The 17,776-nt window shown below is 37.2% G+C and overlaps 1 protein-coding gene across 6 annotated transcripts in view; it reads right to left on the reverse strand.

The window, feature by feature from the left end:
* PCDH15 (protocadherin related 15) overlaps positions 1-17,776 on the reverse strand; it is a 1,703,323-nt gene that overhangs the window by 60,541 nt on the left and 1,625,006 nt on the right. For all 6 annotated transcript variants that reach the window (XM_078434112.2, XM_078434113.2, XM_078434110.2 and 3 more), the window contains one exon: positions 2,662-2,877. In XM_078434112.2, coding sequence (XP_078290238.2) covers positions 2,662-2,877 — 216 coding nt within the window. The remainder of the gene's footprint in view (positions 1-2,661; positions 2,878-17,776) is intronic.

A 17,776-nucleotide genomic window follows, 5' to 3' on the forward strand; every position in this document is an offset into this window, starting at 1 on the left:
TAAAGCTAGTGTGCAGCAGAGAGAAACCATGAGGGTGGAGGGAGGCTAAATGGACTGAAGGTCCTGGAGGAGCCACGGAGTGCTGGTGTTACCTGGGTATGTTCAGTATTACTTTCGAAGAGTGGGAGGTTTGAAATGGAGCTTATAGAGGGGAGGCATTCACTGGTAATGGCAGAAATAGCTGGTTTCTAGTGGATGCAATAGGGTGGAGGGCAAAAGCACCGGAGAAGAGGCAGCCAAGAGGTTGTAAATTCTGGATACTGGAGGAATCATCTGCGTGTGTGAAACTGCCAAAAATCAGGACAATGGGATTGCTGGAAATGGTGACAGTAACCAGAAACTTAACTCACTGAGTGTGTTGGGGGGGGGGGGGGGAAGTCCCAAGGTTTGGGAGATCACAGCAACAATGTGAGGGAGAGTGAGTGACAGGCTCAGACGGGGAGAACCAAGGCTGGATCTCAAGAAGAGAGAAGGTCTAGAAGTAGCCACGTCACGCTCAGAGGTCCCCCTTGGCCAGTGCGTGGTCTGAAGTGCGGCAAACAGAAACAGAAAAGGATTCAAACAGAAGCCAGCAGCGTGAGGAGTGTCCTCTTGGGAGAACAGAGTCCCAATAGGCAAGAAGGTTTCTTCTGAATTAAAAATCTTACCTTCACTCACTCCTGCTAAAAATTTTCCAATGCTTTCCCACTACTTTTAAGAAAAAGTTCCAGTTTGTTAACATGGCCGACGACCACCACATGAGCCACCTACTGCCATGCCCAGCCTGGCTCTCGGCTCTCATGCACTCTGCTCGCTCGCTGCTCTGGGCTGAGTACTATCTCTCCCGGACTCAGGCTGTCACAACTTGTCTTCCTTCTCGGTTTTGGCCCAGGCCGCTCCCTCTCCATCAAAGCCTCATTTCTTCCTTTCTCTCCACATTCCCTTCTCTTGCCTGACAAGATTTCAGACTTATCATAAATGCTGTTTTGCTAGGAAGTTTTCCACACACACACACACACACACACACACACACACACACACACAGGGTAGTTTTAAAGGTATACTTTTTAATTTCCACACAATAGTTTATAGAGTCGAAATAAGAAACCCATAAACTTCGCATGACTTATGTACATATTACAAATATAATCTACATAGTTATATTTTATTTATGTTATTGTAGCATTTTTTTTACTTTAGGAGGGGGAGGGGCATGGAGAGGAAGAGAGAGAATCCTAAGGGGGGTCCATGCTCAGTGTGGAGCCTGATGCAGGGCTCGACCCCACGACTCTGGGATCATAAGATAAGGAGTTGGACGCTCAATCGACTGAACCCCCCAGGTGCCACAAAGTAGTATTTTAATTATAAATACTTAGCGTAATTACCCTAGTGGCTAATCTTACACCATCACAGTGTGCAGCCCTTTAACAGGAAGGGAAATAGCAGCATTATTTTATATTAGGTTTGCAGATCTTAATTTTATCAAAAATCAGTGTCAAGGTTGGTATCTTCTATGTCAAATCTTCCAGACTTAGATTGGCCTTTGTTTACCACCACTGCACTGTTCTAAATGGGGATGTTCGAACTTCATAGCCATCATAGTCAAGGTGGTTGGTCTTCATGAGTACCTATGTAGAAGAAAAACATTGATCCTGCTGTCTGCGTATCTGAGAAGGTTAAACCAGTTTAGAGAATTACATGGAACGGTGAAAATGAAGATTTAATAAGATGCAAATGGCAAAAGAAAAATTATACTTGATGATGCCTTTATGTGAGAAGCATTTCCAGTAATAATTACAACTTGTAATCATAGAAAAATCCAACTAGTCCACACCACCAGGTTGGTGGAAATTCCACAAGTCAGAAACATGGGTATTGAACACCTTGAATAAGCAGTAATATCAAACCACCCTTGGGTATGCTCTACCACTGAGATGGTGTCCAGCCTAAGAAGAAGCAGAGGAAAGCAATGTTCTTGACTGAGCCAAATATAACTTAGTCAAGAATCATCGATGCTATCATTAGGGATTTGGGTCAAATAAGGAAATTACATCTATTGGAGCAGGAATTTGCTTCAAAAAATTTCCTTTTATTTTCTTAATTACAAAAGGTCTAAAAGGAATTTAAGCATTAATACAAATTTCATACATTTTAATTTCTCCAGCACAACTCTGTGAAGTATTTAAAAAATTTTAGGAGCTCCAGCCAACTCTATAGTAAAAATGAGATCTGAAGACCAAATAGTAATCCGATACTTTGGAATTGCTGTCACAATCATATATAAAAACATATCATGATGTAGTTCCCAAGTGTGAAAAAAATGCACAGCCTTATTAACAACCTGGATGAAAATTAATTTAGGTTTTAGAAAACCTATTTGGATTAAACTTAAAAGGTCTATGAGTTGGGGCACCTGGGTGACTCATTCAGTTAAGCGTCCGATTCTTAGGCTCAGGTCACGATCTCATGGTTCGAGCCCAATGTGGGGCTCTTTGCCGACAGTGCACAGCCTGCTTGGGATTCTCTCGCTCCCTCTCTCTCTTCTCCTTCCCTGCTCGTTCTCTCTCTTTCTCTCTCAAAAAAAGTAAATAAAACTTAAATAAAAAAAATTCTATTAGTTGAAAGCACTGACAATGGGGTAACTGCACTCCGGTCCCCTAATCTCAACTTTCACCTACTTACCAGCACATCTGCCTTGCCACTTAGCCCCTGCCCATAGTTGTCAGTTGCGATGACTTGGAATTTGAAGTAGGACCTTCTCATGTTGTGGAAAAGCATAGCGGTTTTGATGAGCCCGGTGTATGTTTCTACCACAAATCCTTCTTTTCCCTCTTTAATTGGTGGAATGATGAGTCGGTATGCCATGGCACTATAATTGCCAGTATCTTTGTCAGTAGCCTAGGAGGGGAAAACAAAACAAAACAAAACACAGGGTATAAATAAGCAGGAAAAAAATAGCCTGTATTAAAGGGCTTATTTCTGTTTGTAAGACTGATGTTCTTTTGTGATAATAACACAACACAACCCTCTTAACTGTCTATTGTTCTGGATATCATCCTGTAGATTATTAGCCTTTGTGTCCACAGGGATGAATGATAATGACTACCCAAGGGTGAATTCCAAGGACACAGACACTAACCGGGTCCAGTCAGTGAATCAAGTGTTTTGATTGGCATGTCTGATGCATTCCACTCTGGGCTGGGATCCAAATTGGTTTAAGGATGGGACTGATTGTTTACCTAGCCATTGTCTTGTGTAATAGGCATAGCTTGTGATAGTGCTTTTCATCTAACCCATTTCCGAAAGGGAAAAAAATAAAATAATGCACTAAAATCTCTCAGATGACAAGAAGAATAAAAGTTCAAAACTTTTTCAACAATAAGTCTAGAGATATATAAAGATCCTAATTAGTTAATGCCATGTCTAATTAGAGAAGGTTAGAATACTAATTGTTCCTTTTTAATCACTCAATATCCTGATTAATCAGATTTGTTCCTAGTTGTAGGTACTAATGATCTACATGTTAATGTTTCTTAATATTTAGAATTTAAAAAGGTAAATAGTTGTTTAGATGTCTTTTGTAATGAAGCTTTGAGGGTAATATATTAGTCTGGCTCTATAGCTTCTACTTCAGAGATGTTTCAGAACACAAATTTGAGAATTATTTCGTAGTGAAATATTTGGAGGAGGAATAATGGATAGGAGAGTCTTGTATAAATTCACAAGGTTACGTACACCTGCTTCATGATACTAGATACATAACTTTTATATTGTTATTATTCATTATTTTCATTATCTAGTTATTTTTACTAAAAACATTATTAAATGTCATGTATCAAGCATTTTCGATGTCATTACAATGCTAAGGATTCTACAAAGCATCATCTTTTTAAATACAAACTCTGAGAAATGTATTATGCCAATTATATAAATTAATGCTGTCTAGTGAAACTTTCTGTGGTGATGGAAATGCACTAAATGTGTTCTAACACAGCAGCCACTAGCCACATATGACCACTGAACGCTTGAAATGAGGCTTATGTGACTAAGAAACTGAAATTTTAATTCTAATTAAAGTGATATGGCCAAAGGCTACATAGTAGGTGGTGAAGTTGGGATATAAATAATGACAATAATAGTGAATGCATGTTAAAGGTTACCATGGGCTTGGATCTCCATCTTCAAATTCTCTATATATGTGCTCAACCATTGGAAACATTTGAGGATAGCTCTACCTTTCTATTAAACAAGGTAACTTAAAGTAAGCAAACAAAGAGATATTTTCCTTCAGGATAAGAGATTTCTTGAATTTTGTCAAAATGACTTTCTAAGAAGTCAGATGAGCTGAGCTCCAGCACCAACTCATCTCTGTAGATGGTCTATGTTTCACATGATGGTGGAGCTGAGTTTTGGCATTAGAGGGACAGTAATTAGATTTCAACATTAGATCACATTATCACTAAAAGGGGAAGAAGAACAAAGAAAAAATAGTTATCAAAGTGTTTCTTTTTAAGCTTTGAACTCAGGCGTTTTATTCATTTAATAAAGTAGAACATAAAAAATAAAAAAGCCCATTCCCAACTAAAATTAAAATCAGAGTCTGAATCAAGTAATCAAAGACATTTCTTTTGCATACGATGAGCAAACTTGGTACCAATGACAAATAGGTCAAAGATTTGGTTGAGTATTATCCTTTAATGTATAATTAGCATGGATGTTTCCACTGAAATAAATTTTTTACTGTTAATGCAAATGACAGTGAAGTATTAAAAACATGTACAAAAATGCACAAATCGTAAGTATACAGCTCAAAAAAATTGCAAACGATGCACATCCACGTGACTAGCACCTGCTTCAAGAAAGAAAACATTACCGCACCCCAGAATGTTCTCTATATCCTCGAACAACACCTACTCCCTAGGGAACCCACTGGCCTTATTTCTAACACCATTCAGTAGTTGCGCCTATTTTAAAATGTTATGTTGATGGGATCACACTATATGTTCCCTCTTCTATCTGAATTCTTTTACTCAATTTTGTGTTCTAAGATTCTAAACCCTTATATTTTTAAATTGTTATAGGCATTTTAAATCATTTTATTTCATCTTCCCTCTAACACCATGAGATAGGTATTATTATTCCCTATTTTACCTATGAAGAACACGAGACTCAATAGTTATATACCTAATCCACTTAGCTCTTTCTGTGCTTCAGGATTTGAATTCTGATCATTCCGACTCTAGAATCTAAGTCCAATTCACCACATTTCCCATGCTCCCAAGTATTTACAGCTAACATCTAGTCCTGTGCTTTTTTCTTTTTAATTTAAAAATTTTTGTAATTTGAACTTGACACACAGTGTCACATTAGTTTCGCGTGATTCAACACCTCTGTATGTCATGCTGTGCTTACCCCAAGTGTAGCTACCATCTGTCACCATATAACTCTATTGCAGTATCATTGATGACATTCCTTATGCTGTGCCTTTCATCCCTGTAACTTATCCATTCCATAACTGGAAGCCTGTACCTTCCCCTCCCTCGCTTCTCCCCTTTTGTCCATCCCCTCCACCCCTCCACCAGCAACCATCAGTGTGTTCTTTGTATTTATAGGTCTGATTCTGCTTTATGTTTGTTTGTTTACTTGGTTTTGTTTGTTTGTTTTAGATTCCACGAATGAGTGAAATTTTATGCTACTTGTCTTTCTCAGTCAAACAAACCTTTGTATTTTTAAATGAACCCTGTAGCACAACACAATTATATTTAGGAAAGAAAAGGTAGTTACAGTAAAATCATTGTGATTGCTCGGTACATTCAGTTTCTTTGTACAGTTCTTACTGATTAACGTCCAATTTCAACAAACAAGTAATTTCACTTTCTAGTATTTCTAAGTTACTAAATTAAGATAACCACAAAGTAGATAGGTTAACAGGTTAAGGTGCTTTTTCAAACACACTGAGGCAGGAGGGAAGGGAGGCTTGGGAGACAAGTTGACTAAAGTGAAGCCATATTGGTTTTAGGTTGACCCTGAACATAAAGAGTCACAAGATCCAACTCTTGGAAGACTACCAGCCCCATGCCCTCTGGCAATAAAAGCCACAAAGGCTGGGTGTTCTTAAGACTGCTCCCTGTGGTTAACTCCACAACCCTAAGACAATGGAAAAACAAATGGCCCAATGTAAGTAATAAACCCAAAGTTAAAGAGCTACCCCCTCCCTATATGGTTAGCTACCCCCTCCTTATATGGTTTCTAAAGCCTTTCAGTAGAGACAAAGGGGGTCCTCTTCCCCATCTGGGAGGGAGACCAATACTTTGTGAAGCAGCTCCTTTCTTATTTCTAAATGTCTTGCTCTTGAATTATTTCACAGACAAAGCCAAGAACCCACATGGCAAGTGTCCTGAGACCCTCCCTCTCAGAGCCTTGGCACATCTGGTGTCAGTACCATTCCTGAAGCAAATAATCATTTAATGCAAAAGTCTGGGTATGAAATTAGCAATTACAACTTAGAAATATCTAATTTCTTTTATGATTTTTTCACAGTACATTTGGAGCAAATTATCAAAAAATGAGATACAGGGTTTTTAAGAATCACGTTTACTGGATATTTTCCCAAAAGTATAAAATTACTACTGTCATATTAATGTTGTCAGTAATGACTTCACTTTGCATTTCTATTTCTTTGCATGGTCTTAATCCTTTTTGGAATCTCAAAGACCTCATTTCAGAAAACAGGCATTGATGATGGCTTCCCAGGGTCATCAATATTCTTTCAAATCTCCCTCCTTTCTCCCAAGTACATCTAGTTGAATACTAGCCAGTTAGACAGTGAATGATAAAAATTCCAATTAGTACCACACTTAGAAGTAATTTAAAGTATTTTCAAGTTCAATTTTGAGCGTATTTAATTTTCAACAAACACATGATTTAAGACTGAAACCTGTCTATAAGATGTGACTGATCAATGTTGTGTAGGTACATGGGAATTACACATAATTAACAACCAAATATTCCTTCATGATATCAATGAGAAGACATGATATATTTATATACTAAATTACACCAAAAATACTGATAAAAAAAATAAGAACACAATTTTAAATCTGGTTTCAGATGTGAAAAGTGAGAGTTTCAGCAGAGTGTACTACAATAACTATTTGCTTTCTATGTTTGATAATCTTAAATTTACTTTTATGTTGTGTGTGTGTGTGTGTGTGTGCGCGCGCGCATGTGTAGGTTGTGTTTTAGAGAGATAAGGACTCAAATGTCGGGTGTGATTTTGAAAAAAAATGACTCAGAGTTTCAGTTTTCCTTATTCATAAAATGAAAAAAAAACATTGATCAACAAACATTATTTCAAGATAAATATGTATATGTGTATATATATATACACACATATATATACATATATAAAGATAGCCAAGTGTAGTATAACTATTATAACTTAATATTTTATAATATTAAAAATTTTAACATTTTTCATATCATGATATTTACCAATGAATATGCACAAAATTACTTTAAGCTTATTACTCCAGACATGTTATCATGAGATTGTAACTTCCTTAAAATAATCCATTAATCAATTTTTTCAAGATACCTGTACTTTGCTCTCTCTCTCTTTTTTTTAAAGTTTACTTATTTTCAGAGAGAGAGCACACTGCATGTGAGCATAAACAGGGCAGGGGCAGACAGAGAGGGAGAGAGAGAATCCCAAGCAAGCTCCACACTGTCAGTGCAGAGCCTGATGTAGGGCTTGAACCCACAAACCATGAGATCATGACCTGAGCCAAAATCAAAAGGTGGACGCTTAACTGAGCCACCCAGGCACCCCTCCTGTTGAGTAAATTTTATTGTTATTATTTTATAGATAAAGGAAGGAAGGCACACAGAGAGTAGTTACTTTCTCATAATCACAATGACAATCGATAGCAAACCTGGGGAGGCCTCACTCTAAAACCTATATGGAAACCACTATGCACAATCTGTCACACTAAGTACCAGGACTGAGACCCCAGTGAACACAACAGTAAGTGCTAGATAAAAGATGACAAGAACTCTTCCTAGACATGTTAGGGACACAGAAAGAAAATAATACATATGCAGGCCACAAACTAAGTGAAGGCAGAAATACAAAACTCTTATTAGTGCTGAGTGTGGTTCCACATAGAGGGCTTTTTGCTGATCTAGGTGAGCTTAAAATTCTTGCAGCTGTGATTGGCTCAGAGAATAGGAAACAATACCCAATGCTCACTCACGGAAGTGAGTCTAAGACTACCCTTCCCAGGATGCTAAATTCTCACCTTAAGGACGATTGAGAAATTCATCTCTCCTTTCCAGCCACCACTGCCACCACCATCCCAAACTGCTAAGAAAATCTCCAGGCTTAAGCTTTGATGTTGATTGCAGTGGGGAAAAACCTTCCTTGAGAATCAATCCAACCAACACAAGACCTCATTGGGTCTGTAGCCTTCATTCATACACTACCAATTTGCTCAATTCAAGGAGAAATCATAATATTCTGAACTCATAAACCCAGTGGTCCTAGACTCTACCTGAATAAACAGAAAAACCACAACTGAGAATTTGAGAAAAGTGATCTGTCACTGATAGTGGCCTAGCCTGTTCCCAGAAGAAAGCTCATTTTCAAAACAACCACCTCCAACCTATGCCTTAAATAATCCTAACAAGTAAGTTCCAAGAAAGATAAAAAAAAAAGAGTAAAATAATCCTAAAAATGAAGAAGGAACAAAATTCCATAAAGAAGAGTTAGTTGAAGAAAAAGCAAAATCAGGGCTGTTGGGTGGCTCAGTTGGTTAAGCCTCTGACTCTGGCTCAGGTCATGATCTCGAGGTTCGTGGGTTCGAGCCCTGCATTGGGCTCTGTGCTGACAGTTCAGAGCCTGGAGCCTGCTTCAGATTCCATGTCTCCCTCTCTCTCTGCCCCTCTCCTGATTGTTCTCTGTTTCTCTCAAAAAATAAACTTTAATAAAAATAATAAATAAATAAAGCAAAATCATACCCGCGGAGGGAATTAGCAGGCACAGAATACAAAGCAGATGTGTTCAGTATGTTTCAGTAAATAGACATCTTAAAAATAGGAGGGGAAATGAGAATAGCTGCACATAAATAAAAAGTATCTTGTAGAAATGAAGAAATAGTAATTGAAATGAAAAACTCAGAGATGAGGGGCGCCTGGGTGGCGCAGTCGGTTAAGCGTCCAACTTCAGCCAGGTCACGATCTCGCGGTCTGTGAGTTCGAGCCCCGCGTCAGGCTCTGGGCTGATGGCTCGGAGCCTGGAGCCTGTTTCCGATTCTGTGTCTCCCTCTCTCTCTGCCCCTCCCCCGTTCACCGTTCATGCTCTGTCTCTCTCTGTCCCAAAAATAAATTAAAAAAAAAAAAAAAAAAAAAAAACGTTGAAAAACTCAGAGATGAAGCTATTAGCAGTGTAGGCAGAGTTGATGAGAGAATTAGTGAACTGAATGGTAGGATAGAAGAAATGACCCAGGATGCCTTACAGGACAAAAAGACACATAAACCTAAAAGCAAATTTGAGCCATAGCAGTTAGTGATAAAGTTTAGCAAATGTCTAATCAGAGGTTCAAGAAGAGAGAACAGAATTTTCTAGAATTGATAAAAACAACAACAACAACAAAACAAAAAAAACAGCTGTCAACAGATTTAAGAAGCCCAATAAAGTACCAACAGGACAAACACAAAGTGCCCTCCACATCTTGTAGAAACTGCAGAATGCGTGGCAGCCTACCCCCAACAGAAGGGGGAGTCATAGAAGGGTCTCAGGAGTAGAAGAATGGTGGTTGAGTGGAAGGAGGGAAATCTCTTCAAAGTGCCCAGAGAAAACAGCTGCACACTTGGAATTCTAGCCCTAGCAAAAATGTCTTTCAAAAACAAGAAGGAAATAAACACTTTTTGAGACAATCACAGGGTGGCGTGGAAAGGTACCGATGGAAAGTTCTACATGGTGTCCCTTAAATGAAATGATTCCAGTGGAAAGTCTAAGATATAGGAAGATATGAAAAAGCAAATAAAGTATTAAATGTTTAAATCACTCTACTTGAGCATGGGCTCTACAATGCATAATTATATTCTGTGTGGCCAAAAAAACAGACTAATATATCCCAAAACAATAACATATAAATTTCAATGGTAAGGACTTACTTTAAATGTCTGAATATTCTAAATAATATTCAGGGTGGAGGGTACATTGGTATTTTTAGGTACATGTATGTTAAAATTTCTAAGGTAACACTTGTTAAATAATTTTTTTAACGTTTATTTATTTTTGAGACAGAGACAGAGCACGAACGGGAGAGGGGCAGAGAGAGAGGGAGACACAGAATCTGAAACAGGCTCCAGGGTCTGAGCTGCCAGCACAGAGCTCGACGCAGGGCTCGAACTCACAGACTGCGAGATCATGACCTGAGCCAAAGTCTGATGCTTAACTGACTGACCCACCCAGGCGTCCCATTTATTAAATAAAATAGAGTATATAACATCTCAAATGCACAAAGGATACACAGGGAAGGAAAAGAAATGAGATAAAAATATAGAAAACAAAACAAAACAGGACAAGGGAAATACAAAATAAAGCAATAGAGGGTAAGAATCTATCATTTCTGCAGTTAGAATAAAAATAATTCAATCTTCTACTTAACAAACCAGGTTAATCACAGGGGATAGAAAATACTCTAATGTATAATACATCAATGCTAAAAGAAGGAAAGTGGAAACATAAGTCAAAATTCATTTTAATTTAGAAAATTTATTTTCATATAGAAATTTACCTTTCTGGCTTTTGCTGGGGGGTTGGAGAAGGAACTGATATTTAAAAATGTTAACAAGGGGGCGCCTGCGTGGCTCAGTTTGGTAAGCGGTCAACTCTTGGTTTCAGCTCAGGTCATGATCTCATGGTTTGCGAGTTCAAGCCCTGCATCGGGCTCTGCGCTGACAGTGCGAGTCTGCTAGAGATTCTCTCTCTCTCTTCTCCTCCCCCACTCATGCTCTCTGTCACATTCTAAATAAATAAACTTAAAAAATGTTTAAAGATACATAGATAAAAATGTTAACAATATTAGAAGTTAGTCCCGATGCGTTCATGTGTGGCTGAGAAGAACGAGTTTCACTATTTGCCTGAGATGTCATTGGAGAAATTAAGCATGAATAAAACAAAAGAGATAAGTACTATTTTTTAAATAAATTAACCTTTGTGAATATAACCTGCATTGTTTCCTTAAAAAATGGGGAAAATTCCTAAAGATATTCTAAGAAAGGGGAAAATATAAGTAAAAATTACAAGTTGATTTTTAGCTAGTAGTAAGGACACATCTAACAAACTTGGTTAAATTAACACCTAAAAATTAAAGCTGGCTCATCGTGAAAATTGTAACTGAATCAAATTTGCTACAGAATCGATGCCACTTGACTTTTTCTATCAGCTTCTTTATAATAAAAAATGTACACTGGGCTCCGGGCACAGTCTTTATTATCTGAAAGAGGTAACCTTGGAAGATTTGATTCACAGACTTTTGGGAGTTTCTGTTAGTGAGTAAAATCAGGAAAGTTATGTCTAAAGTTGTTTTAAAAGAATGAAAATCAGAAATGAATATTATAATTATACCTGTTGTAATTATATTTCTAAATGAAAGCTAAGACACAGGAAACCACTTATGAATTTCTAAGACCTCATCTGGAAATTTTAATGCACACAGGTGCCCAACATTAAGAGAAAATCACCAAATAATTGCCTCTATCATATAGGGGTGTAGGTGAGCCCATTAATTTTCTAGCAGCCTAAATAACTGTTCCCCTCTGTTGCCTAAATGAATACTATGGATGTGGAAATATTAGTGGAATAATTAGTGATGTCCTAAGAACTTCCAAAGCCCATTAAAGTCCAATAATGCTAATTTTAAACTTCAGTTTTTCAATTAGACCCCATTTTAACATTTAACAGCACTGAAGGCTCACTCTCCCTGTAATAGAGTGAAAGTATTTTAGAATGTCAGGGCAAAAACTCTCAAATCCCACATTTCCACCTACTAATGTCAGCATGTCAAGCTGTGTTTGTAAGGGGCAAAAAGAACAGATCCTTGGCTTCTTAAACTACTTTAACTTGGCTCTTGTATTTTCAGGAACTACAAAGAAACCTTCATTTTAAAGCTCTTAAGACAATACATATGTCCAACATATGATAAAATATGAATGAGGAAAGGAAAATGTCAGGTAGAGAGGTCTATTTATAAGGCTATTCAAGATTTATGCAAAAAAATAAAAGGCAGAAAAAGAGAGGGCATAGACATTTCAAATAAGAAAGCTTAATGTCTGGTTTTTTGTTTTGTTTAGTTTTGTGTTTGGATGTCAAAAAGGTGAGTACAGTCCAATACTTCCTAATTCCAATGTATCTACTATTTGTATACTTAAGTAAAAGTCTAATATAATTCAGAGATATTCTAGTGAGTAAAATAAAACTTACTGTAGAAACAACAATTTAATAATGTAAGGTAGACACAGGCAACACAATTTGAATGACAAAAACCTTTTCAGGAGTTTTACTGCTATTTTATTATAGCTAGAATTTATCAAAGCTTACTCTTAAAAAGTGGTGCCCAATATCACATGATAATTCCTATTTGAAAAATTAAAGAAAGAGACTGGAGAACAGCAAAATCTTCCTTTTATCATTTTTAAAGTTATACACTGAAACATGTTTTATTACAGGAGGCATGAGATTTAAACATCGGAAAGACTTGCATTTATGTGATCATTGAAACTTTTTTTTAAGTTTAATTTTATTTTCTTTGTAAAATCTTCAGAAAAGAAATACTACCTCAAAAAATACTTGCTTTGTTCTTTTCTTCATTATTGCTATTCTCATGACTGATCATATATTCTCCAACGAAGCTTTGAAATGGACTCTGAAATATTTGTTCTACCTTTTCATCCAGGCGGAAAAGAAAGAAATTGTGTTCCATTCAACACACAGTAATAACGGAAAACATGTACAATTTGAACTCTCTGAGAGAGGAAAACGAGTTTTTGATGTTGATTCTGAATAACAGAATGTTAAAGGTTTTTGGTGAAAGCTCACTTATTATAGGAATGTCTAAGAAGTTTGTACTGTTGCTATGATTCTGCAGTTATGAATTCCAATCCTTCAGCATTGAAAGCAATTAAATGATCCTCCTTATTTCTCACCTGTGTTCTTTGTTAGTTACATTACATTAGATCAATCCAAGGCCAATATAGTTCCACCTTCTCATCTCTCCGGCTCCTGTCCCTCTTCTAGCTGCTGTGCTGGTCCCTCCCGCCGTCGTCTGCCCACCTGGCAAGGGCACCCCACCCAGACATGAACTGGGCCACAGATCTCAGCATCCATCATCTGGCCCCAGGCCTCCCGACTTCCTGTCTGTCCCAAGCCTTCCGCGTTGGAGATCTGCAATAATACCCCTCAGTTCACAGACTATCTACCAAGCAGATGCTGCCCAAGCAGGCCCTCACGACTGAGTTTTCACTCCAGCCATGGCAGAAAGACGGTCAAGAGCCCCCACCTGCCACAGAGGGGCATTATGACACGCACACGAAATATTCTTAGTCTGATCCCAGTGCACCATTCCAACTTCCTGCCCTACAGGTACCTCTACTTGAATTTCCCCCAAATCATACTACCTATTTTTTTTTTTTTTCCTGAACAATCTGTGTTCTTCTATGATTCCAACTCTTTACTTACTCAGTTTCTTCTAATTTAAAATGTCTCTTATTGGGGTGCCTGGGTGGCTCAGTTGGTTGAGCATCCAACTTTGGCTCAGATCATGATCTCAAGGTTGGTGAGTTTGAGCCCCACATCAGGCTCTGTGCTGACAGCTTGGAGCCTAGTTCAGATTCTGTGTCTCTCTGTCTTTCTGCCCCTTCCCCACTCATGCTCTCTCTCTTTCTCTCTCAAAAATAAATAGACGTTAAAAAATTTTTAAGAAGTGCCTTTTGTCTGCTAGGCCAAATGGTGCTCCCTCCTGGACTATATTATGGTATATGTGTGAGCACGCCCACACACATACCTACACATACTGAATATATATAATATTGAACAATAAAGCCAAGTCTCACCTTAAATGATAATTTTCTCAAGTCTGTCCCAACTCCCTTAGGGGCACTGCTGTTTCCACCTGCATGTTCCTAACTACTATATTTTATGTATTTTTTACTATAGCATTTACCTTGGCATGTTATACTATTTATGCATATCTATTACACTTGATTTTCTTATTCTTTTATATTTTTTGTGACTTGGTTTTCAGATTGGCCACTAAAATATCCTTCAAAAATGAAAATTAAAATTTAAAGAGGATATATAACATTTTTTTTTTAAATCCTCTTGAACACAAACTTTCTTTTAAGCTTATTTTTGTTCCCATCATTAAATTATTTAAGAAAGTTTGTCCTTCATGTGTTCAAAAATTTGGACCACCTTGCTTCATGAAAAGATTTGAGTATCCTGTCACTTAAACATCCTCATTTATATTTTTACAGTTTTAAAGCACAATTAATTTACGAGATAAAGAATGGCATTTTCATCATTGCAAAAAGGTTTAGGATATGAATAATGTATAAGAAGCCTATTTATTCTTCAATTATTAAGTTTAAGAGGGAATCGGAGGATCCTGATAGCAAGGCATTTGCAAATTAAATACGAATGTGGCATCTTCTGTGTGTTCCCTCTGACAACGTTTGCCCATTTAAGACAGAAACAATAAGCACACACAAAAAGCTTTACTACAAAAAGCAAAACCTTTATCATTGCTTTTTAAAGAGTATGTCAAAGGAAAATGGAATTCAATTTATAAAACTTTTACTTTCGAAAATAAATGGAGAACTTTCAAAAATATAGTGAATATAAAGTACTATGATGAAATTAATGATTAGCAGCAGAAAAGCCTTTAGGACCATTAACGTGACACTAATTATACAGAGGCCCATACTGACAGATTGGAATGGTGCTATTTACACATGGGAAAATAAAATCTGCCTCCTTGAATATATATACATCGCAACATTTTAATGTAAACAACACATTCAACAACAACAAAAAAACTTGCTTTCTGCAATGTCCTTCATTTAAACTGGTGGTATTTCAGAAACCATCTCTCTGTCTCTCTCTATGTATGTGTGTATATATATACACATACATACACACACATGGATATATGACACACATATATGTAAACATGTATGCACAGACATATATTTTTTCAGTTTTATAACGATGTATATTTTGTCTAACATCTAACAAGTTTGATAAGAAGAAACAGCTGTAACACAAAAGTAAAATTCCTATTACTATTATTTTTCATTGGATGAAATTCTAAAAAGAATTGGCCCCCAAACAATATACTACAAAGCAGAGTGGCCAACATTACAATTCCACCTTGAGATACTAGGCTAAAATATTAGTATTCTTAATTGCTAACTTTTAAAAATATTTTTAGTTTTTGAGAAGCATGGATGAGATTGTAATAAGTTATGAATCTACTTTTGCAAAATTATTTAAATGCTTTTTTCACCCTGTTTTCCTTTTTAAAAATTCCTAAATTAGTTTCTTTCTTTCTTTTTTGACTCCTAAATCCAATTAATCTTTTTAAAACTTTTTCATTTTTATTTATTTATTTATTTTATTTTTTTTAAATTTTTTTAACGTTTATTTATTATTGAGAGACAGAGAGAGACAGAGCATGAGCAGGGGAGGGGCAGAGAGAGAGGGAAACACAGAATCCGAAGCAGGCTCCAAGCTCTGAGCTGTCAGGACAGAGCCCGACGTGGGGCTCGAACTCATGGACTGTGAGATCATGACCTAAGCCGAAGTCGGACGCTTAACCGATTGAGCCACCCAGGAGCCCCTTAAAACTTTTTTAAATGTTTATTTATTTTTGAGAGAGAGGGACAGACAGAGAATGAGCAGGGGAGAGGCAGAGAGAGAGGGAAACACAGAATCTGAAGCAGGCTCCAGGGTCTGAGCTGTCAGCAAAGAGCCCGATGCGGGGCTCAAACCCATGAACTGTGAGATCATGACCTGAGTCCAAGTTGGACGCTCAACCAACTGAGCCACCCAGGTGCCACTTCATATTATTATTCTTGCTCTGTGTTATTTGTAAAGATGAAAAATTTTACCCACTTAAATGTCCAACTGTCTTTTATAATGTGTCTAATATATAAATACTTGATTACTTCTTGTTTATTACAGAAATATCAGAAAATGTATATTAGCAAAGGAATACTAAAAACTCTACATTGTATCCATTTATAGCCATTATTAATGTTTATATATGTCCTTTTATATGTTCTATATATAGATATGCTTCCTGTAACCAGGATCAGATGATCTGTATGGCTTTTATAACCTATTATTTTCAGTCGTTAGCCAGTTATATGGATTTTTTTTAATCTTAAACAAAAACAGCCTATTTCTATTTCAAACAACACATAATAGGAAGAGTGGCATTTTTAAAAAATTTTAACAAATAAGTAATACTTTTTAAAAACAAGCATATTTTAAGGGATATATAAAATCTATAAATTGTACCAATATTGTCAAGGCTCAAAAGATAGTTATTAGGTTGCCCCTATACCTTAGTTATTGTAAATAATGCTGCAATAAACAAAAGGGTGCCTATATATTTTTGAATTAGTGCTTATGTTTTCTTTGTGTAAATACTCAGTAGTGGAATTTGTGGATCACAAGGCAGTTCTATTTTTATTTTTATTTTTTTTAAATTTTTTTTAACGTTTATTTATTTTTTTGAGACAGAGAGAGACAGAGCATGAACAGGGGAGGAGCAGAGAGAGAGGGAGACACAGAATCCGAAACAGGCTCCAGGCTCTAAGCTGTCAGCACAGAGCCCGACGCGGGGCTCGAACTCACGGACTGCGAGATCATGACCTGAGCCGAAGTCGACGCTTAACCGACCGAGCCACCCAGGCGCTCCGGCAGTTCTATTTTTAATATCTGAGGAACCTCCATACTGTTTTCTACAGTGGCTGCACCAGGTTGCACTCCCACTGATGGTGTGAGAGGCTTCCTTTTTCTTCACATCCTTGCCAACACCTGCTGTTTCTCATGTGTTTGATTTTAGCCACTCCGACTGGCGTGAGGTGGTACCTCATTGTGGTTTTGATTTGCATTTCCCTGATGAGGAGTGATGTGGAGTATTTTTTCATGTGTCTGTTGACCATGTGGATGTTGACAGACAAATGGATTAGAAAGATGTGGTATGTATACACCGGACTATTACACAGCCATAATAAAGGGATGAGATTTGGCATTTGCATGGATGGACCCAGAGGGTGTTATGCTAAGTGAAGTAAGTCAAACTGAAAAAGACAAATACCACAGGACTTCACTCATATGTGGAATCTAAAAAACAAAACAAATGAATAAACCAACAAACGGAAGACAAAATCAGACCTATACAGACAGCAAACTGATGGTTGCCAGTGGGGAGAGGACCGAGGGATGAGCAAGAAGGATGAAGGGGAAGGGAGTACAGGCTTCTAGTTATGGAATGAATCACTCATGGAAATAAAAGGCACAGCCCAGGGAATACAGTCAGTGATGCTGTAATAGTGCTGTGTGGTGACAAATGGTAGCCACTCTTGTGTTGAGTGTAGCACAATTTACACAGAAGTTGAATCACTGTGTTGTACTCCTGAAATGAATGTCACATTGTGGGTCAACTACATACAGATTAAAAAAAAGAAGAAACAAAGAGTTACTAGATAACATTTATCTTTG

Source organism: Panthera onca, chromosome D2 (assembly GCF_046562875.1).
Source record: "Panthera onca isolate mPanOnc1 chromosome D2, mPanOnc1 haplotype 2, whole genome shotgun sequence".
NCBI classification, from domain to species: Eukaryota; Metazoa; Chordata; class Mammalia; order Carnivora; family Felidae; genus Panthera; species Panthera onca.